This window comes from Mesoplodon mirus (genome assembly GCF_964341445.2).
Source record: "Mesoplodon mirus genome assembly, chromosome: X".
NCBI lineage: Eukaryota > Metazoa > Chordata > Mammalia > Artiodactyla > Ziphiidae > Mesoplodon > Mesoplodon mirus.
Genome location: NC_138981.1, coordinates 107,013,037 through 107,036,648, shown reverse-complemented (window position 1 = coordinate 107,036,648; position 23,612 = coordinate 107,013,037). Strand labels below are relative to the sequence as shown.

Genomic DNA, 23,612 nt, shown 5'->3' with positions numbered 1-23,612 from the left:
GCACTTTAGAGGTGAGGTTGGTTTTTAGTTCCATTCCTGAATAGCCAATTCAGCAAATCCAGGATGCTTTTAATAATTTGGTACTGCATATGACATCTTACAGAAGTCTTTGGCATCTGATTTTAAATAGTAAGTGCTTTGTAGACAGCAGAGGGCAAAGATTGTTACAGGCCCAGAGTTTCTGCAATTTAGGAAAAATTAAGGACTCTACAATCTATAGGTTTTTTCTTTTTTTTTCTTTTTTTCTCTATTAATAGAAATAATGGATGACTGTTCGACCAATTGCAATGGAAATGGAGAGTGTATCTCTGGCCATTGTCACTGCTTCCCAGGATTCCTTGGGCCTGACTGTGCTAGAGGTGAGGTTGCTCTGTTATACTGATTGATTGGGGAACTCAATGTCATTTGAGAACTCAGAATTAGTAGCAATAGGAGGAAGAGGAGGGACAGGAGTGGCAGTAGCAGCAGCAATAGCAACACCTGAACTGTCACTACCAAAAGCTGAGCACTTGCTCTGCCAGGCACTGTTCTAAACACTTTGCAGTACTTCTTTTAATTCCCACATCCTATGATAGTCCTACGATGTAGATCTATTATCACAGTTTTATGGGCAAAGAAATAACCTCAGAGAGGTGAAATACCAAGGTTATCTAACAGCTGGGATTTGTACCTGGATCCTCTGACCCAACCACTCCATGATACTTCTGTTCCCTTCATAAACTCATTTATAATGGATGAACTTTAAGAAAGGGCAGAGTGAGTAACCGGTTATACACACCAAGGTAAACTGGAAGGGGTGGACAGTCACCAAATCGGTGAGTAGCCTAGAAAGGAAAGACTGGAAAGGCAGAAGTTAAACTTTCAAACTTTACTAGACTTAAACTAGACTTGCCCATAGTTTAATTCTTGAAAAGCTGTAGATAAATCACACTGTGTTTTCCCCATAGACTTCCAGTTATTACTTTAGAGATGCTTTCTGCTCGTTCGCAATGTGTTCGTTAAGTTCTCAGTCTGCTAATGCTTTAATCTCAGGTTTCTCAGCCACTCCGTTTCTTTAGATTAAATTCTATTCAACAGAGAATTCTTTTTTTATTTTGAATTTTATTTTATTTATTTTTTATATAGCAGGTTCTTATTAGTTATCTGTTTTACACATATCAGTGTATACATGTCAATACCAGTCTCCCAATTCATACCACCACCACCACCACCACCCACCCCCGCTTTCCCCTATTGGTGTCCGTACGTTTGTTCTACATCTGTGTCTGTATTTCTGTCTTGCAAACCGATTCATCTGTGCCATTTTTCTAGATTCCAAATATATGCGTTAATATACGATATTGGTTTTCAACAGAGAATCCTACAGCATTTGCTAGGTTCCAAGTTCTCTGATAGATCTTGAGGAGGTGGGAGGTAGAAGTAGAGGTGATGGCTGGTATTGAAAAAATGAATAAGAGAAGGAAGGTACAGGCCCTGCCCTCAGGAAGCCCATATTTTTAATAAGGAGACATACAGTGACAAAGCGGAGTGAGTGTTCTAATAAAGGTCTGCACAGTGTGGGATAGGCAAAGACATCTGTCCAGCATAAATCTCTTTAAATGCACAACTTTTTAAAGATAACATTCTATAATATGAATAACTCCCTACTAGTTTTACAGATTTTCAGGGAAAATCAAAAGCAAGTACTTGAAATAATTTCTCCACTCAGGATGTTTTTATAATTTATCTTTCCCCCAATCCCATAAGAGGAAAATTCTGTTTGTAATCACGAACATGTGCCAATTTAATAAAGGCTAAGACAGAAATAGTACAATTTTTTTTACCAGAAATATTATACGAGAATCAATAGAGAATTGCTCTTTGGAGATTTTAAAAGCATTATGCGAACATTACAAGTTCATTTACCAACCTTCAGATTCGTGCCCTGTGCTGTGTGGTGGGAACGGAGAATACGAGAAAGGACACTGTGTCTGCCGAAATGGCTGGAAGGGGCCAGAGTGTGACGTTCCAGAAGAGCAATGCATTGACCCAACGTGCTTTGGCCACGGCACCTGCATCATGGGAGTCTGCATCTGTGTACCAGGATACAAAGGAGAAATATGCGAGGAAGGTCAGTGCCCTGTGTTAATCTATTGCTCCAGGCTTTTCTCTCACTGAATTGTCCAAAGTGTCATTCTGGGTTTCTAGTAGAGATGTAAGTGGTCTTTGCAAACCATTAAATGCTCCACATGTCTACTTAGTACATGGAGCGGGGGAGTTCGTGTCTCTTCTGACAGCCTCTAATATTAACATGAGGCTTTATCTGTGGCCCTTGCAGAGCAGTAGTGAAAAATGGCATTTCCCCCCTCGTTTTAACAGTTTTATAACTTGAGAATTTCCATACTGATGATTTTAGGTGTTAATTTACATGCTTTCATTATTACAGAGTGCACTAGGCTACATCTTACTTTAAAGCACATAATAAAAATAATAATACATGCACATTTGGAACCATTTCATGAATGTTTTCTTTGGGAGTGATTTGTAATTACCATTATTATTATTGCTTTATATTGTTTATTTTTACATACCTCCTGCTGAAACTTGACCTCCATGCCTAAGGAAGTAGACTTACCACTAATGAGTTTCAAGGCAGTGCCTTTATATTAAAATTCACCCCAAAGGAGCCTTTACACATACACACACAATAGTTTTATCATTTACAAAACATACTTCAAAATAGTAATAGTTTTATAATTTAAAGAAGACACATTGGAAAATAAATTTACTAGTAATCAGACCTTTTTCATGTCACATTCCTCAAATAAGACTGATTTCAGAAATAATATTAAACCATTACCATGGGAGATGGTCTCATCACAACTGTTGTTCAGGAAAGAGACTGCTGAAAATGCGCTATAATTGCTTTTTAAAGATGGCTCATTGAGACTATTACATAGCATTTTAAAGGGTTTAATCTCATTCCACTCCATGAGCAAGCCAGAGTTTAGCTTTCCACTTCCCATTAGCCACAGTAGAATTTTGGTGTAAAGATTGTATCTGTTCCAATATGAATGTCATTGGTCCTCGGGAAGGCAGTAGAGTTCCTGAGTTACTTTTGGAAGCTGTTTTTATGGGAATCCATCTGCAACCATGATATTTTAAGTTGTACATTCAGATGCTATAGGGACACACAGACATTCACCAAAAAATGGTGTCTATCACAACATCTACAATCTGCCCTGAAAAACATTTAACCTAATTAATTTAGACCCTTCTAATTTAAATTTTGTAAGTCGTTGAAAAAAAGACTTAGCTTATGTTTGCCTTCTAGGGGCCACTAAGAAAATTTACAGAATAACCAAGATAGCAAGGAATGCCATGTTTAAAGGTATAAACTTTTCAAATACAGTTTTTTAACAAAAAATATTTTAAGTCAGACATCACAAACCAGGAGCTCACAGGTTGAACTGGGCCCATGGATGAGTTTTGTTTGATTCACAGAGTGGTAGTGGTGGTGTTTTCGTTGTTGTTTAATGTGACGTATTTCCCAAAATTTAAAATAGAGACATGTCATATAAAAGTCTCTGTTTCTAGCTTCTCTTGAACAACTAGAAAATCTGGTAACCTTGGGCCCACATTCCTATGTGGTGGCAATGATTGTAACCAATTAGCAGCAGCTTCCTTTAAACTGGACACTTATTCCCAGCACACCCTGTTTGTTTGTTTTTTTAATTTTTGAATTAATGTACTTTATTTTTTAGACAAGTTTTAGACTGATATAAAAATTGAGCAAAAAGTACAGAGTTCCCATATAGCCCTCACCCCTACACACACACACACACACACACACACACACACATACACACACACACACAGAGTTTCCCCTATTATTAACACCTTGCATTAGTAAAGTACCTTTGTTACAATTGATGAACCAATATTGGTACATTATGATTAGTAACTAAATAAAGCCCATAGTTTACTTAGGGTTCACGCCTGGTATTGTGCATTATATGGGTTTTGCTGAATGGATAATGTCATGTATCCACCATCATGGTATCATCCAGAATCATTTCACTGCCCTAAAAATCCTCTGTGCTCCACCTGTTTATCCCTCGTCCTACTCCAGCCCCTGGCAACCACTGAGCTTTTTACTGTCTCTGTAGTCTTCCTTTTTCAGAATGTCATATAATTCGAATCACACAGTATGGAAAATTTTAAACTGGCTTATTCCATTTAGCAACATGAATTTGTCTCCTCCATGTCTTTCCATGGCTTGATAGCTCATTTACTTTTCACTGAACTTCCATTGTCTCGATATACCCGTTTGTTTATCCATTCATCTATTGAAGGACATCAAGGCTGTTTCCAAATTTAGGCAATTATGAATAGAGCTACTGTAAACATCCATGGGCAGGTTTTCATGGGGGTGTAATTTTCAACTCATTTGACACCCTGTTTTCTTACATCCAGCCCGTCTCATTCATGTATACTACCAACCTGGTCCTTTCAGCCATATGACTTTGTGCCTCTTACTTATGTATGACTTGCCTATTCATTGAAGATGGCCTTCTAAAAAAAGAAACTATATTAAGTTAAATACTATTTCATTTATTTAAATTATTGTATTTTGATGTAATAAAATTACCTCCTTCTGAAACAGTATTCTACATTTTAGACTTTTCCTCTCCCTCCAAATAATGAACAGATGAAATCAGGTGTACCTTCTGGTGTTTATTTGCTGATTAGCTCAGGTATTAAAGCATTGTGCTAATGATCCTGAGATCATGGGCTAATTATAATGGCAATAACACTAATTATAATACTGCTTAGTTAGACTTACTCTGTTCCATGGTACATGCCACACCCTAAAAGTAGGCCAGTCTTGCAGATGATGGCAGATTGTACCAGTCTATTTCCATTGCCAGAAAAGTAATTCAAAGCATACATCCTCATCATGGTTAAGTTATTTTGCTCTCATCTTATTTGTATGGGAAGATCAGAAATTTGGAAATCAACTTTCCCATTTCCCATGGGATGGTCGCTCAATTAAAAGCACAAAATGATTTTCCCCAAGGCAAACATAGGAATCTACTTCTAAAATAGAGTGTTTGTTAGAATGTGTCCAAAATTTTCCAGACTTCACAGAATCCGAGACAAATATAATTGAGTCTGTGATATTCTAAAGCATTGAAAACTATGTCACAGCATCCTGGTAGAAGGAGAAGCCACGAGGAAAAGAATTTTTAAATTATGTTAAAAATGTTGCATTTTCAGTGCTTCTTAGGGATAAATGAGAAATTATAAGAAATTGATTATATTGTATGATTTCATGAAACAGCAGTCACCTCACGTAATACCTTAAATAATCCAAACTTAAATATATATAAAAACTCCTCTAGACACATCAAATAAAAGCCATTTCTGGGAGTTATGATCCCAATTTCAGAAAAGGCGAGGAATGACTTACTAAAAATTCTTGATCTTTCTTACAAAGCCAAGGAATTCTTATTGAAGGCCCACACTGGTCCACCCACCCATTTGCGTGGGAGTACTATACACTGCTCATAATTTCACATAACATATGTGTGGTTTCCTTCTTCTAAATTTAGGTTGCAACCTTTATGATAGCCTACCATATTTTCAAGTGCTAATAATATTCTGGTTTGAACACAGCATTTACATGAGTCATTTTATTGCCTAATTAAAACAGCATAAATGATATAATATTAGGAAATCAGTGTATCTCGGTTTCGTTGTCCTAAGGTAAACTGGCCACACTTATTTACTTTCAACCTTTTCCCTCCTTTTTGGGGCCTTCAGAGGACTGCTTAGACCCAATGTGTTCTGGCCATGGCATCTGTGTAAAAGGAGAATGTCACTGTTCTACTGGTTGGGGAGGAATCAACTGTGAAACTCCACTTCCCATATGTCAAGAGCAGTGCTCAGGACACGGGACTTTTCTCCTGGACACTGGAACATGCAGCTGCGATCCCAAGTGGACAGGATCTGACTGCTCAACAGGTATGTCAGAGTTTTCTTCTTGTTCTTCTTCCTTCACTCCCAAGTTCTTACTGGTCTTTACCTTAAGGTAGTGTCTCTTAAACTCTGATCTGTATGCCTTTGTGGGTTTTAAAGGGCTTCCAGGTATTCCCTAGGCTAGTATTTTACTGGATTTTCATATACAACATACTGCTGGGCTTTTAATCATATTTTGCATTGTCATAGTTCTGTATTCTCCTGTAGTTATTTCATCCATTCTCAAGTCTTTTGTTATCAGTTCTATACAGATTATTTGAAATCTATGTCTTCCCCAAATTTAAGTAGTCCTTCCTTTCCAGCCATCTGCAGAATATTTACACTGGGTGTCCCATCATGTAAAAACTCAACTTAGCCAGGCACTTTACTCTATTTCTATATTGCCATGTTCCTGCCCAATTACTAGTCCCACAACTTTGCTTCTCTACCCTAACATCATCCACAGTTCTCCGTTGTCTATAGAAAACCTTCAGATATCCTAGCCTGTTATCAAAAGCCCAGTAAAAACTATTCCATATCTCTCTCTCCAGCCTATCTTCTACTTCTGCTTCCTGCATAGATCCCTCCTTGCACTAAAGTAATCTGTATGCTCTCCTTACCCCCACTTTTCTTTATGCCCTTTCCTCGGCAGGGATGCTAATCCCTCTCCACCTGTAAAAATTCAACTCATCCACCCAGACCAACTACAGTTTTAGCCATTTTATAAAACTTTTCCTGGTCACATCAACAGGATCCTCTGAAATCCTACCGCACTCATTGCTAGAGAATCAAAAAGGCATTGTGATGTAGGTATTTGAGTACGTGACTTGTTTTTCCACCTAAACCAAAAATAAGGGATCGTCCTTTTTATATTTTTTCTTATCCTCAGACCATGTGCTCATTAAGTGAGTAGAATTAATAAGTAATAGCTCTTACAAAGCCTCTGCTGATGAATTTTGTTGAGGATGTAAAATGGCACGTGATAAGCAAGAAGGACAGGTGCTCTGTCAGCACCTGAAATAGTTTTGAACCCAAAATCTGTAATCCTGTACTATAAAGAAACAGGAGAATCACTCTGTTAAGGGAATTAATTCTAACCTAATACTTCACTGTACAAAATTTTGTTGCCTCACATAGAAATAATATGGGAGAAAGGATTGCATTTTACAATTTCAGAAAATGATTAAAATGCTAAAGACAGTGTAATAATAACTAAAATGCAAATCTTAAAAATCACTCACTTATACACTTAGCAAATATAGTGTGCCTACGATGTGCTTGGCATGGTGCTTGGTGCTGGGGATATAGTGATGAACAAGATGGATGTGGTCCTTGCACGCAAGGAGCTAGTGGAGAACACACATTGAACAATTAGAAGATAGTTAACAAAAGGGAAGTAACTGCATATTAGGGGACTTTACAATATAGCTCTAACCTGATTATTAATTTATTTACTAAATGTTATTAAACACCTTCCATCCTTCCATGTGTCAGATATAGTATCATGGCCTAGAGCATACACTTACATAACAATTATTGTGTATTAGGCACTTTTCTAACTGTTGGACTTATGTTCACTTAATCTTCATAACAACCCTATGAGATAAGTACTGTAATTAGGCCCACTTTACACATGAGGAAACTGAGGCACAGAGAGATTAAATAACTTGCCCATAGTCACCCCTATAACAAGTACCAGAGTCCGAATTTGGACTGAGGTATTCTGGCTTCATGCTCCATGCACTGAACCATTGTACTATACTGTCCTCTGGGAGCCCATCACCTAATTCACCATGTATAAAGAGGTATCATTGCTAGGCTGTGTCCAAGGCCATGTACTGCAGAGCACAAAGAGGGTGGCATGGGTTATTTCTCTGAGAAGAAACTCTACAGCCAAGAAGACTTTGGAAAAGCCTTTTTTTTTAAATTTATTTTATTCAAGTATAGTTGAATTACAATGTTGTGTTAATTACTGCTGTACAGCAAAGTGATTCAGTTATACATATATATACATTCTTTTTCATATTCTTTTGCATTATGGTTTATCACAGGAGCTTGAATGTGCTATACAGTAGGGCCTTGTTATTTATCCGTTCTATATATAGTAGTTTACATCTGCTAATCCCAAACTCCCAATCCATCCCTCCCTCACCCCCCCTTGGCAACCACAAGTCTGTTCTATATGTCCGTGAGTCTGTTTCTGTTTTGTAGATAGGTTCATTTGTGTCATATTTTAGATTCCACATATATGACAGGGACATAATAGGGGCTCAATAAATGTTTGGCCAATGGACAATTAAATGAGGAGGTGAGAATGGTTCCCTAGCTCTCACATCTAGGGGCAAACTGCTTCACCTCTCTGGCTTCAGTGTACTAGAATCCTTAAGGATGCTGAGACAGGTGAACTAGAGGCTACCACATTTGTGAAACATTGAACCACATATCTCTACACTTCTTCTATTAAACAAATTTTCCTTGAGCACTTACTATGTGTCATGTGCTAGCTCTTGGGATACATCAGTGAGGAATACAAAAATTCCTGCACTAATGGAGCTTGCAGTCTGGCTGGGAGAGATAGACAGTAAACAATGAACAAGAAGTGTGCAAGTTTTTGAAACATGAGGAAACTGAGGACCAGCAAGGTTCAATGACTTGTCCAAGGCCATAGACCTGGCTAATTTGCAAACGTGCAAGTAGAAACCAGGGCTGTTGATTTCATTCTACATCTAGCGTTCCTTCTAGCCTCCACCCTCGCCCCCACCAAAGGAAGAGTTAGACAAGGAGCCAGGGACTCAGGTGTATAGATTAGCTTACTGAAAAGGGAAAGTTCGAGGAGATGAAGGGCATCAAATATCAAGTGCATGAATGACACATTCTTGTCCAGATACAATGTGGACTAAACGCAGACTAAATTAGAATGCAGACTAAAGCCACGTTCATCCATTCTAGACCCAGTAGAAAAAACACTGGAAACATCTCTTGCTCAAAGAAGCAGAAGAGTGAATAAGTATGATCCAAAACTTTGCAGCCTTTCAGGCAAAAGGCTTCCTAATAAAACTACCAACTTGAAAAATAGGGGGAGGAAATGCCTTCCAAATCTCCGGTGTCATGGTATGAATAGTCCTTCTGTGATTTTTAAGCTCCATAAAGGTTGTTCCCACAGAGCATACTTAACCATCGAGATGATCTCACTGTGCAGACTTTTGAGTGTGCTCAGTACAGGATGCAATTTAACATCTGATTCTTATAATGGATCATGTCATTTCAAAGGTGGTGGATATGCTCTTTGCCATTGATCATTTTCTTCCTCTAAGCGCATGACGCTTAGCTGTTAGCATGTTAACTGTGCTGCTCTGATACCAAGGGGACTGCAGTGAATGGTTTACTGATTATTTTTAGTCTGTTTTCTAGGTACGTTGAGTATTGTTAGTGGCAGTGAATTGATAGTTGATACAGGATTCTTTAACCTGAAGGTCTCATGGTACTTCACAAAGGTTAACTCATTAGTCTTTAAAAATACCTCAAGAGGAATACAATAGAAGCTAGTTATAACATAGTTTAGATTTGGATATACCACAGGTCAAATCATACTCCCTTAAAATAGAACTCCTTGCCATGAAATCTCAGTAATACATTTAGCCTATACTGAAGATAACTGGCCTTGGCTTCTAATATCAGCATTGTAAAATGCATCTACTACATGTCTTTCATAAAATTTGGCTTCTCCTGGTCACATAGTCTTTGAAGGGGAGCACAAAAACAGAGTTTGGAGCTTTGTACTCCTTTCTTCCTGATGAAACTTCCTCTGAGTCACCCCGTCTATTCTTACTCTCAGATAACTGACTGTGAAATTCATAGAAGGTAAGCATTCACAAGGCGAAGACAGCTTCTGCTCTTTCTACCGTGATTACCTCTCATTATACTGGATCTTAGAACTGGATTAATCAGCTAGAGAGATGGAACATTGTGCCCTGAAGTATTTCTGAACCTCAGATATATATATATATATATATATATATATTGTTTGTTTGTTTGTTTGTTTGTTTTGCTATATAACAGAAATCATCTGAGGTACTATCATCATGTACCCCATCCAAGCCGGGTTAGTTCCTGAAGATCCCATAAGGCTTTGTTATAAGGATATTTGTTTTCAGGCTATCCTATGACATGTGGCCATCTTGTCCATCAGAGAGATGACACTGCGTGTGTGTATTTGTGTATGTGTGCACCTGTGTGTCTTTTCACAGCACAGTGCCTTTGAGTAACTAATTTAACTTCTTTGAGTCTCAACTGCCTCATTTTTGAAATGGTAGAAGATTAGCCAAATGGCCCTTGAGGCCCCTTTCAACACTGAGATCTCTGATTCTTGATACTGTTTAGTGAGCTGTTGACACTGATTATGAGTGGTTCATGGATGCAGTCCATAAACTCTCTTAACTCCATATTGTTTATGGTGAGGAAATATTAATTGTAAATAGTTTTGTTTTCGTTATAAGGACATCCATACTTTGATATATAGACCATGCTCTTTGAGAATCTACCTGTATTTGTAGAGATATACATGCACACACACACATATACATGTGTATATATAACAATGTCTCGTTATGTTTTTAAGTGTTGCCTAATGGATGGTGATATGCATCTACTAATAAAATGGATAATTAGAGGAGGAAGTTGTAAAAGGCTCATATAATTATTATTGCTAGGAAAACTTTCCTTGATTACACAAGTATCATATGCTTTTAAAACATTATTAGTTTTCCCCTTTATTGAAAGTGCCAATAATCAAAAGATTTTCATCTGATTCTACATACCTATCACATACAATGCATCACTTTCCTGCAATTTCCAGGTATTGATTAGGCCATTTGAGATGATTAGTGTGTACGCTGTATTTTTCCTACAGATATTACAGTAACAGCAGGGTTGTACCTGCCATTTGATAAAGAAGCTTTGTTCCAAATCTAATGTACATGCTGCGGGCACAACGATATAGTCATTCATCATGCCACTGAAGAGAAAAATCCACTCATATATAAAGTAACTACTATTAAGTATCTTCAGTAGAAAAGAGATAATCAATGTACCCAGATTAGGAACCTAGGATTGCAGGTACTTCTCCCTCTTCAGTTCGGGGGACACACTTGAATTTCTTAGGCACAGTAGCTGAGTTCTCAGAAGAAAAGTTTCTATTAATTAGTAAACAATGTTAATATATTATAATGCTACAAATTCCCTGGACTTAAAGAAAAGCTCAAATATAGACAACTAGTCACCGAAACATGATGGGAGGTTCTTTTTAGCGTACAGGGACAAAAGGCTTATGACTAATTCCTATGTAGGCTTAATTATTTTTAACTTGCATTCAAAGTATGACAACCTCTGATCAAATTTATTTTAAAGTATTTCTTTTTCTACTCAGTAAAAAAATAAAGGGTAAACCTTAAGGTGACTCTGATTTGATTGATTTAATAAAACAAACCCCTGCTTGAAACATAGTGGCTACACCATTAACACTACAGTGAGGTCAAAACATTAACTGTAGATTTACTGAATCAGTAAATGAAGTTCATTGGTGGCACTAGAAATACAACCCAAGAGCATCCTTAATAGAATTTCAATTCAAATTAAGGGTGTAAGATGGAATCCACATAAATATTTTTGAGAGGTAGATATGAAATGGAAAAAAATCATACTATTATCATGATTTCCTAGCAACACATCCTACTCAGAGATGGTTTGACACCCCCGAAGTTTTTTTTTGTCTCAAGTGAAAATAGAAATTGAACCCCAAAATATTCTCAGATTCAAAAATCCCTTATTTTTATAAAAGAGAGTTCATTTAATAGCCATAAGATTATATATACAGTGCAGTGATTCAAGGCACATCAAATATCAAATGTTTTCAAAATACGTCTTTTACATTCTGTTCTGAGACAATAAAAACCATGCCTGTTCTGCCATCATTAGCTGGCTGCAATGCAAAAATCCAGTGAAACTTTTGACAATTTGACAAGTTTGAAAAAGGAGGTACATTTGCAGCTTCCTCTCTGTAAATCTGAACTAACTCTACTGACTGTTCCAGGACATTAAAGCTTTAAAATTGTTTTTGAAACCAGGGACATATATTAAAATAAGGTGGCAACTGTGAGGCAAGAAAATGTAATTAAGTAAGCATGAGTGTGAAGATGCATGCTTACTTACATGGTTAAAGTACAGTTAATAATAAGGAATGCATTTGGACAGACCAATAGGGGCATCAAAAGAAAACAGGAAAATTCTGTGCTTCACTATTAAATGCATTCCTCTCATTTACCCAAAGTCTTATTCTGAATTCCAATTCATTTTCTATTTGGCATTTTTCTCAATTCACATTTATCTACATGAAATGAAAACAGACCCAGAAAAGGGTGTATCTAAAAGGTGTATTTGGCCCTGTAGGTGAGATCCTGCAGGGCAAGTGGCCACCTGGGTGCCCACCTCCACAGTCTGACCTGCCGCCTGCTTGTCTAGTGGAGATGGCTGAGAGGGCTCGAAGGAAGCCAGAAATCAATTGTGCACAATCGGTGGCCAGGACATGGACAAGAATCAGAATAAGTTGTCCCAGTCCTGTGCAAAATCAAATGATTAGAGATATTGAAGAGCACCCCATACATCTCCCCCAAATACACTGAAGGATACTTTCATTCCTGTAATTAAAACATCCTGCGTTGATCTGTTGGTTTTAATTTCTTCTCCAAATACTTACATATCCATTTTCTTCATTTCATTATTATGGCCATAATCCGGGGTCATTATTAGAATGTGGATTGCATATTGAGCTTTGATGATACAAAATACCTCCAGGACTGTTCCAGAGATTTGCTCTACATGTATTCTTCTGAGTCATTGGAAAGAAGGAGAAGAGACATAGGAAGGACAGAGATTAGTCCTTCATTAAAGAGTAAGGACAATACATTTTTACCTGGAAACTTAATAAGGTGGAGCTCATAGAAATTCTGAATGGGTACTTGCCTCTGCTATAAAGAACTTGACTTGTACTTGTACTTCCACATTCCCAATAACCTAGCAAACAGGTTTCTATTACTCTCCTAACATCCATAAGGTCTAAGCAGGGTTGGTAATAAGTTTCCTCATTTTATAGCTGAAGGAACTAATTCGCTGTGAGACACAGGGAAAAAGTTACTTTATTGTGTATGCTTCAGAGTTGAGGTTGACAATAGAATTCACAGCCCAGTGTCCTATCCTAAGGATCAGTGTGGATTAATTTTGTTTTTATCCTGCTTGTGACTTGCAGAGCTTCTTGAATATAAGAACCCATGTCTTATATACACTACCAAATGTAAAATAGATAGCTAGTGGGAAGCAGCCACATAGCACAGGGAGATCTGCTCGGTGCTTTGTGACCACCTAGAGGGGTGAGATAGGGAGGGTGGGAGGGAGATGCAAGAGGGAGGGGATATGGGGATATATGTATACATATAGCTGATTCATTTTGTTATACAGCAGAAACTAACACAACAATGTAAAGCAATTATACTCCAGTAAAGATGTTAAAAAAAAAAGAACCCATGTCTTTCATAAATCATAGAAAATGTTCAGTCATCATCTCATTGAATCTTGATTTTCCCACTTTCTCTGTTACCTCCTTTCAGAAGTTCCATTAGACTGTCCCACTCTGGTCTCTATGTCTTTTATTCTTTTTCCGATTTTACATTTCTTTGTTTCTCTGTTGTTTTGTAGGTGATTTCTTCAAATTTGTCTTCTGGCTCACTAAATATCTCTTCAGCTGTGTTTATTATGATGGTTAACCCTTCCATTAGATTTTAAATTTCAGTGATATCTTTTAATTTCTAAAATTTTAATTTAGTTTTTTTTTCAAATATGCCTCATTAATTTTTGGCAATTTCTTGCTCCTTAATCCTGTTTTTGTTTACTCTCTTTTCTTTAAACATACTAAACATAGTTATTTTATATGCTATATTTGAAAATAGATCATGTTAAGGCTTTGTGGGTCTGGTCTGTGGTTTCTTGTTTCTGTCAACTCTTGCATATGATGGCTTGCTTTTTTGTTTCTTTTATTTTTTAATTGTTGGTTCAAATATGTTTAAATTCTGAGTCTGGGGAAGATTTACATTTGTTTCTGTCAGAACCTGTCTGCACTACAGATCAGGGCAAACTTTATTTTTTTACTGTAGTATAGTTGACTTACAATATTATATTAGTTTCAGGTGTACAACATGGTAACTATTTGTACTAATTTAAAGTTTAAATTAAAAATCTCAGGTTACGGTTTTTCGGACCATACAGATGGTACAAATTCAGGCCCCAAACCCACATGAAACTTGGCTAGTCACCATGAAGTATCAGAGGAGGCTTGTTATTTAACATCCTCAGACCCAAGCCTGAGACAGATTATTTCCTTCTAGTCTGTTTCTGCAAGGCACATTTTCATCTAGATTGGTTTTAATATGGATCCCTGATCCTGTGCAGGCCCAAGGTTCAGCTAACAATCTGTTTCCCACTCTGGACCCTCACCAGAACTCTAGGTCACCCAGATCAGCAGATGCCTCTGGTGTACTGGCATACCTCTGACTCTCCATATAATCTTAAGCTAATCAGCCACTATGGATCTCAATTTATACGCCTGCAAAATGTGTTTTTCAGCTAAATTCGCATTTCAATTTATTTTTAATAATTAACGTTTTCACTTTAAGTGGAGAAAAAATATTTAAGTTCTAATTAAATCAAGAATTTCTTCTACTAAGGTATGTGTGAACACATTAGAGTCCAACAAACCTAGAAGAGTTTATTCCAGCTAGCAAAATGGTTCAGTTAGTGTGCATTGGAAGAATGTTCTGAGAAGTATTGTTCAAAAGATATTTCTGAAGCCATAGCAGTCAGTTAACGGTGGAGTCCAGAGTAAACAATTTCAGCAATCAAAGAGAGCTTCCCACACTTCTCTGCTAGGTCCATTCATTTTTAAAATTGAATTCTGCACGTCAAGCAGTGAAAGGTAAAGCATTCTAAATACTACTGCCTGCTTTCATTTCCAACCATCTTTGTTTATTTCTTGTTTGACAGACTTTTGGCATAATCATGGAATATTGACACTATCTTAGAGATCACCTAGGTTTGCCCTTCCTGTTATAAAAGAAAACTGAGGCCCAGAAAGGTTGAATGATTTTTTGTAAGGTCAAGTAGCTAATTAGGCATATAGTTAATATGAGAGACAAGTCTCGTGATTTCTGGTTTAGACCTTTTGTCCAATATACCATTCAGAGAGCCTTGTTCAAATTCAACAGATGTTACCTTTCCTTTGTCAGCACTGCTACTGAATCTCTAGGAAATTGGCAATGAGCATATATACAGGGCAGGATCCCAGCATCTATCTCTTCCTTGACTATCAGAATGTTATGATTTAGGGGAGAAGTAGGTTGATGAAAGTGATCTGAGCCAGTGTTGGAAAAAAAAAAAACAGTGTTAGGAAAATCGTCAGAGATTCAGCATAGAAAAATTCAGACAGAAATGAACTCAAATCCCAGCTCTGCTTCTAAGAGTTACTGTGTAACCTTGAGTAAGCTAATTGGTTTCTTCGAGCCTCTCCTGTAAAATGGGGAAGTAATTCTTACTTTGTAGGGTAGTTGTAAGGGTTAAATGAGATAATATATCTGAAACACCTAGCATAGTGCTTCTCCCATAGTAGACATTAAATTATAATAATAAATGGTAGCCATTATTGTCATTATATTTCAATTCTCATTGTAAAGACACATTTCAAAGACAAATCTTTTGTAAGTAGAAGATAGATTAGTAGCTGTCTCAAAGAAATTCATTTTCAGACGTGGTAAAGCTGAATTAATTTAAAGGAGTATGAAAATTCTTTCTATTCCAAAGTCATTACATTTTTTTTTGGTCCCTTCCCAAATGGTATTATTTCTTGTTTGTAGAATGGATGTTTCACTGAAAAGTTGGCTAAAAAGTATTTATTCTATCTCTTCACTCCCTTTATTTTAAGTCCTGCTATTCATCATAAAATCACATTCAAGGAAAATTTATATTCCTGATCTGTCTGCTAAGATTAGGTTCAGTAACAGGAAATACCTCCCTCAGGGGAGGCAAAAAAAAGAGTAGCTTTAACAAGATATAACTTTGACCTTACTCTCACACAAAAGAAATCTAGAGGTAGGCAGACCAAGGCTTATATGGTGACTCCAGAAAGAAAGTTTCTGCTGGCTCACACCTCTAGTATCCCTAAGATGGGACCCTTATCCTCATAGTACACAATGGCAGCCAGTGCTCCAGCCACCACATCTTCATTTCAGGCAAGATGAAAGAATGGAGGAGAAAAGGGCCTGTCTCCTCTCTTTTAAGGAGACTTCATTGATGCTGCTGCTGGAAGCATTTATTTATATCTCATTGACCAATAATTAAATCATGTGACCACACCTAGATGCAAAGGAAGCCAAGAAATGTAATCTTTATTTAAGGAAGCCATGTGCACAGCTAAATAACATCAAATTTCATTGTAGTTTTCTAGCTTCCAACCAACACATCAGGGCAACAAGATCACTTCCATGACTCACCATGTCCTCAACATAAAACCAAACCCATAGCTCAATGGAAATAAAACTTTCTTTGTATTGGGACAGTGAGACACTTCACCTACGGATCCTCTTCAAGATTTAGTATGGAAAATGAATTAAGGTATCTCCTTATTAGTTACTGTATTGATAACATGTTGAAATGATAATATTTTTGACATATTGGGTTAAATACAATATATTATTAACATTAATTTCACCTGTATTTAAAAATATTTTAATGTGGCTACTAGAAAATTTAAAGTTACATCTGTGGCTTGCATTTGAGGTTCACATTATATTTCTATTGGACAGCATTGCTCTAGCATATGGCAGTATTAAGTTTAGCCTGGAAAATATAGCTAAATGTATCTTCTAAATTAAACTGAACATAATATAACTAAATGTATCTTCCAAATTAAACTGAACATATTCAGATAGCAAGGTAATTTGAATAAGTACCTTGTAGTATAGGATTGTCAACAAAGTCAGCTATATGTGGAAAAGGTTTACTAAAAATGATGATTTGGGTTTTAGTATAATTGATCAACAGTCCTTTTTGACACTAAGACACCAAGGGTAACCATTATTAAATCCAGTTCTAGTTTATGACAATAAAACCATAAGAAAGAAGTATAAAAGAATGCTTATACTTATATTTCCTAAGACAGGAGAAGCATCAAGTCATTATACTCAGAGTTCTGCAAAATATAATAAAGAATACAAATGTGGGACAACAGTAGAATAATTAAATGCCTAATGATAACCTACTTCTTGTATAGAACATAGGCCTGCGAAGCCCAGACTTTTAATCTCTCGAAGACTTTTAATCTCTCGAAGGAAACCAGCATATGTTTTAAATAATATGTCTAATGAAGTAATAGGTTTCTAACTTGGATGGACGAAAGAGTTTTTGTGTCATAAAATGAGTTAGAACACTCTTGAGTCCAGCCAGAAAACCTATAGAGATAATAAGCAAACTGGCACGGATTAGAGCTTGTCATTCAGAGTGGCTCTTGGGTGGTTCTTCAACCATGAAATCTTCCTCAGCTGCTTTATTTAGCTTGATTGTTTAAAAAATCATGTGTGCTATGTAAGGGGGAATTACTAAAACATAGACAGAGGTGGCTCGGGATCACCAAGTTGTCAGTTGTCATCTGAGATGCCATGACCTTGTTCTCTAAGTACATACCTGTGTAACTACCACAGACCCTGGCCTCTTTACAGGATGGAACAACCAAATTCAGATCTTTCCACAAGGTCATATGAAATCTGAGTTTTTACTTAGCAATAAGCTTTTCATAAACACAGCTTGACTTTGATAAAAATCCAATGGCCTCTTTTTATTGAGGAAGGTCACCACGTTTGTTTTTCTCTATCCAACATTCTTGGCAAACCAGATACTAGGACAGTAGAGACAGAGAGTGTATCCATTTTAATTATCATCAACCCATTCATAATGAGAGATGTCCCTCGCTTCAGGACCATGAGGGAAGGATTGAAATGGTCTCTGGGAATCAATGGAGTGTGATAGCTCCCAGTCCATCTCAATCGTCTCAACCTCCTGGCATTGTTAGTCCAAACATAAATGCAAAAAAGCTCTAGAACAGCTATACCAAGGGTTAAAATAGTGACAAAATTATTAATTTCTGCCTTTTTCATAATATCCATCTAAGCAAGGTAGTGAGAAAGAGAAGCTAATCCTAGTCAATAATCCTATATAGCAAATAAAATCTATAATGTTGGCCTCCAGGCTAGATACAGACAAAGTTTCTTGTAGATTTATCCCATATCCTTCTCTTCAGTACCAGCAGGTTTGGTGCATAAAAACATTTTTTATGTGTGAGGAAATTTCCTTTTGGGTTAATACATCTCCGTCTAAAAATATCTCTCTCTCTCTAAAAGATTGGTTGATGGGGAAGCAACCCACATAATCCCTGAAGACTTCTGGTAGAAAGCAATAGGATCCACCACCATCCTAGAATTCAACTCTTAAGATATGACTAATTCTACCAAAAGGAGCAGAGAATGGATAAAATTTTAAAGATGATTTTAAAAGGGTCGTATATCTAAGCAAACTGTGTGCACCTTGACAGAAGATATACAAGGGTAAGGGCAAATCATTTCCAGATTGTCAGCGAACTGAATCAGGACCAAAAGGAAGACAGTCCAGTATATAAGTCAGACATTCAATAGCGGTTCACCTTACCTCTGCCAAGTTTTGTAGTTGTTATTGTTTCTTAGCTAAGTGGAGAGGGAAAGAGGCAAAACTCTCATATATGAGAAGATACCTGTGTTAAACACAAGGTCTCATGAACATGTTTAAACCAATCAGAAAAGACAGTGTAACAACAGGGTCTCTACCTGTGGAATTCCAGCCTGGGATGTACCAGAAAAATCCTGGTCATCAAAGAACACTTTGGTGACTCTGAGGACTCTATTTTATATAGATAGATACATCCAATATAATTATTATATAGTACATTGTCTGTTGAAGCTTCTACCAACACTGGACTAGTTCAACCTAATCTGGCAGACAAAAACCTCTGTCTGCAAAGTTGGAAGACCCCCTATTTCTGCAAATGTATCAGACATACCTTTTCTGGCCCAGGTAATCTGTACCATGGTGGGGCTCATTAATGACTATAATGATGATTATGATAATAATAATAGTGACAAAGATATTACATTTATTGAGCTCTTACTATATATGTGCTTTACAAATATTATCTATTTAATCTTCATGACAAGTCAGTATTTCCAAAGTATTTTCTATACAACTGTTTACTGCAAGATGTTATAGACAAGCAAAAACCACTCTATGGTGAAAAAGTAAAAGGAGATATCTACGTGTTAGCTCCCACTTGAAAATTCACAAAGCACATTCTCATGTTATAGATTCTAAAAATTCCCTGCATAAGGAAAGCTGTCTACCAGAGCTTCCCACAAAATTTTGATCAGTAAACCCAGGTTTCACCTAACATTTCTTTATATCCTGCGGAGACAGAAGTGTTCTTTGGAACCACTTTGGGGAAAGGTGCTATAGAATGCTATCATCATTTTATAGATAAGGAAATGAAAACCTAAAGAAGTTCAGCAGTGTGCCTGAGATCACGTAGCCATTTGGAGGCAGAACCTTTGAAGCTAGGTCTATTTATTGCCAAAGCCCATACTCATCATTAACTGTAATGACTCAGATAATTGTTATCACGTATTAACTATTATGTTCAATATGCTATATGTATATTGCCTTTCATCCTTGTAACAATCCTGCAGTGAGAGTACTGTTATTCCCATTTTATAAATGAAGAAAATGAGGCTTGATTAGATCCAATGACTTACCCAGTCCTTGCCAGAAAAGCTTAGCCAGGGCTGTCAACAGGACTGTAGAGCTGGCCGGTTCTGGTTATGTAGTCTTAAGCAAATTACCTAACCTCTTGAATTTTCAATGTCAGTATCTGTAAAATGGGTGTAATATCTCTGGCACATAATGGTTAGTAAATAGTTTCTAAAACAAGTGTAATCAAGCCAGTATACTTTGAAATAAACACATAATGAGGTACTTCCCTGGTGGTCCAGTGGGTAAGACTCTGTGCTTCTAATGCAGGGAGCCCAGGTTCAATCCCTGATCATGGAACTAGATCCCGCATGCATGCCACAACTGAGTTGTCATGCTGCAACTAAGGAGTCTGCATGCTGCAACTAAAGAGCCCATGTGCCACAACTAAGACCCGGAGCAGCCAAAATAAATAAATAAATAAATATTTTTTAAAAACACATAGTGAGGTTTAACATCATTGGAAGTATGGTTCATGAATTTATTCATTACCTCTAAGGTAGATAGATGTGAACTTGATATCAATCAAGTTTTTAGGCATCATTAGAGAAGGCAGTTGAGGGCCAGAGAGTAGCAGGCTATCAAATAAACCCCAGGCCCAGGGAGGGAAGATATAAATTCTGTAAAGATCATACTTTCAGATTCAGTCAAAAAGGTTCAGCACAGTGTAATACAAAGAACACAATTCAGTGTCAGGCAGAGTTTGATGCCAGCCTCACCCCTAATTAGCCACATGACCTTAAGCAACTCATTTAACCTCTCTGAGCAACAACACCTCATCTCAAACATGGAATTAACACTACTTTGTAAGGTTGCCATGAAGATAAATGCGGTAATGTATGTAAAGATTCTAGCACTGAACCTGGCACTCATGACATGGTAGGTTTGGCCCCTAGGACTTTGCCTTCCACCTTCTAGAGCGGCATACTTTAACCAACAAAAGGGAAATGTATCGATGAATGGGCGTCTGTCTGGTCCCAGAAATGTGCCTGGCGCCCTCAAGGTGGTCTGAAGTGGAAACGATGTTAATTACAGTCTTTTAACTATCAATCTCAAAGTATCCTCAATCGCTGTGAAAATGACATGTGTCACTAAGAATAAGGAGCCCAGAGAGAATAAAGTAATCCAAAAAAAGTTTTAAAGCAACGAGGAAGGAACATTTCCCAACTTTGGCAGCTGATTTACATCTATTAAACTGATATAACCAGGTGCAAAATCCTGGGGCAAAATTTAAATATCACTATTTTTTCCCTGCAAATTTTCAAGCAAGGTATAAATTCTATGTGTGTTTATGCAAATATCTTATAGATGTGTTACAGATACACTTGGTGGGGGGCATTTCCCCCATTCTATGCTGAGGCTAGAGCACACTCTACTGACTGCCTAAATAAAAGTGCACATAGCATTTAATCTCCAAGCACATATTTAAACCAGAAAGTCACACAAATCAAACATGCTCACAGCCACACAAATGCACAAACACACGTACACCGAAACACTCATGCACACACTCTTAAACACACTTGTACTCATGCACACACTTTTTTTTATTTCAGATTTTAAAAAGGCATTTTTTTAACATCTTTATTGGAGTATAATTGCTTTACAATGGTGTGTTAGTTTCTGCTTTATAACAAAGTGAATCAGCTATACATATACATATAGCCCCATATCTCCTCCCTCTTGCGTCTCTCTCCCACCCTCCCTATCCCACCCCTTTGGGTGCTCAGAAAGCACCGAGCTAATCTCCTGTGCTACGTGGGTGCTTCCCACTAGCTATCTATTTTACATTTGGTAGTGTATATATGTATGTGCCACTCTCTCACTTCGTCCCAGCTTACCCTTCCCACTCCACGTGTCCTCAACTGCATTCTCTACATCTGCAACTTTATTCCTGTCTTACCCCTAGGTTCTTCAGAATCATTTCTTTTTCTTTTTTTCTTTTTTTTTTTTTTAGATTCCATATATATGTGTTAACATACGGTATTTTTCTCTTTCTAACTTACTTCACTCTGAATGACAGACTCTAGGTCCATCCACCTCACTACAAATAACTCAATTTCGTGTCTTTTTTGGGTCAGTAATGTTCTATTGTATATATGTGCCACATCTTCTTTACCCATTCATCTATCGATGGACACTTAGGTTGCTTCCATGTCCTGGCTATTGTAAACAGTGCTGCAATGAACATTGTGGTACATGGCAAACATGTGGTTGGGTGCCGGTGCACAGACTTTTTTTTTTATAGTATCATGCCATCTGCAAACAGTGACCGTTTTACTTCTTCTTTTCCGATTTGGATTCCTTATATTTCTTTTTCTTCTCTGATTGCCGTGGCTAGGACTTCCAAAACTATGTTAAATAATAGTGGTGAGAGTGGACATCCTTGTCTTGTTTCTGATCTTAAAGAAAATCGTTTCAGTTTTTAACCATTGAGAACGATGTTGGCTGTGCGTTTGTCATATATGGCCTTTATTATGTTGAAGTAAGTTCCCTCTATTCCTACTTTGTGGAGGGTTTTTATCATAAATTGGTGTTGAATTTTGTCAAAAGCTCTTTCTGCATCTATTGAGATGATCATATGTTTTTTTTTCCTTCAGTTTGTTAATTTGGTTTATCACATTGATTGATTTGCATATATTGAAGAATCCTTGCATTCCTGGAATAAACCCCACTTGATCATGGTGTATGATCCTTTTAAAGTGCTGTTGGATTCTGTTTGCTAGTATTTTGTTGAGGATTTTTGCATCTATGTTCATCAGTGATATTGCCCTGTAGTTGTCTTTCTTTGTGACATCTTTATCTGGTTCTGCTATCAGGGTGATGGTGGCCTTGTAGAATGAGTTTGGGAGTGTTGCTCCCTCTGCTATATTTTGGAAGAGTTTGAGAAGGATAGGTGTTAGCTCTTCTCTAAATGTTTGATAGAATTCGCTTGTGAAGCCATCTGTTCCTGGGCTTTTGTTTGTTGGAAGATTTTTAATCACAGTCTCAATCTCAGTGCTTGTGATTGGTCTGTTTATATTTTCTGTTTCTTACTGGTTCAGTCTTGGAAGGTTGTGCTTTTCTAAGAATTTGTCCATTTCTTCCAGGTTGTCCATTTTATTGGCATAGAGTTCTTGTAGTAATCTCTCACGATCCTTTGTATTTCTGCAGTGTCAGTTGTTACTTCTCCTTTTTCATTTCTAATTCTATTGATTGGAGTCTTCTCCGTTTTCCTTCTTGATGAGTTTGGCTAATGGTTTATCAATTTTGTTTATCTTCTCAAACAACCAGCTTTTAGTTTTATTGATCTTTGCTATTGTTTCCTTCATTTCTTTTTCATTTATTTGTGATCTGATCTTTATGATTTCTTTCCTTCTGCTAACTTTGGGGGTTTTTTGTTCTTCTTTCTCTAATTACTTTAGGTGTAAGGTTAGGTTGTTTATTTGAGATGTTTCTTGTTTCTTGAGGTAGGATTGTTATTGCTATAAACTTCCCTGTTAGAACTGCTTTTGCTGCATCCCATAGGTTTTGGGTCATCGTGTTTTCATTTGTCATTCGTTTCTAGGTATTTTTTGATTTCCCCTTTGATTTCTTCACTGATCTCTTGGTTATTAAGTAGTGTATTTTTTAGCCTCCATGTGTTTGTATTTTTCACAGATTTTTTCCTGCAATTGATATCTAGTCTCATAGCGTTGTAGTTGGAAAAG

At 37.0% G+C, this 23,612-nt stretch overlaps 1 protein-coding gene across 3 annotated transcripts in view; it reads left to right on the top strand.

The window, feature by feature from the left end:
* The window catches only part of TENM1 (teneurin transmembrane protein 1), a gene marked incomplete at both ends in the record, with an annotated part of 603,322 nt that overhangs the window by 334,941 nt on the left and 244,769 nt on the right, over window positions 1-23,612 (top strand). For all 3 annotated transcript variants that reach the window (XM_082610702.1, XM_082610701.1, XM_082610700.1), the window contains 3 exons: window positions 258-359; window positions 1,916-2,110; window positions 5,806-6,006. In XM_082610702.1, the coding sequence (XP_082466828.1) occupies window positions 258-359; window positions 1,916-2,110; window positions 5,806-6,006 (498 nt within the window). The remainder of the gene's footprint in view (window positions 1-257; window positions 360-1,915; window positions 2,111-5,805; window positions 6,007-23,612) is intronic.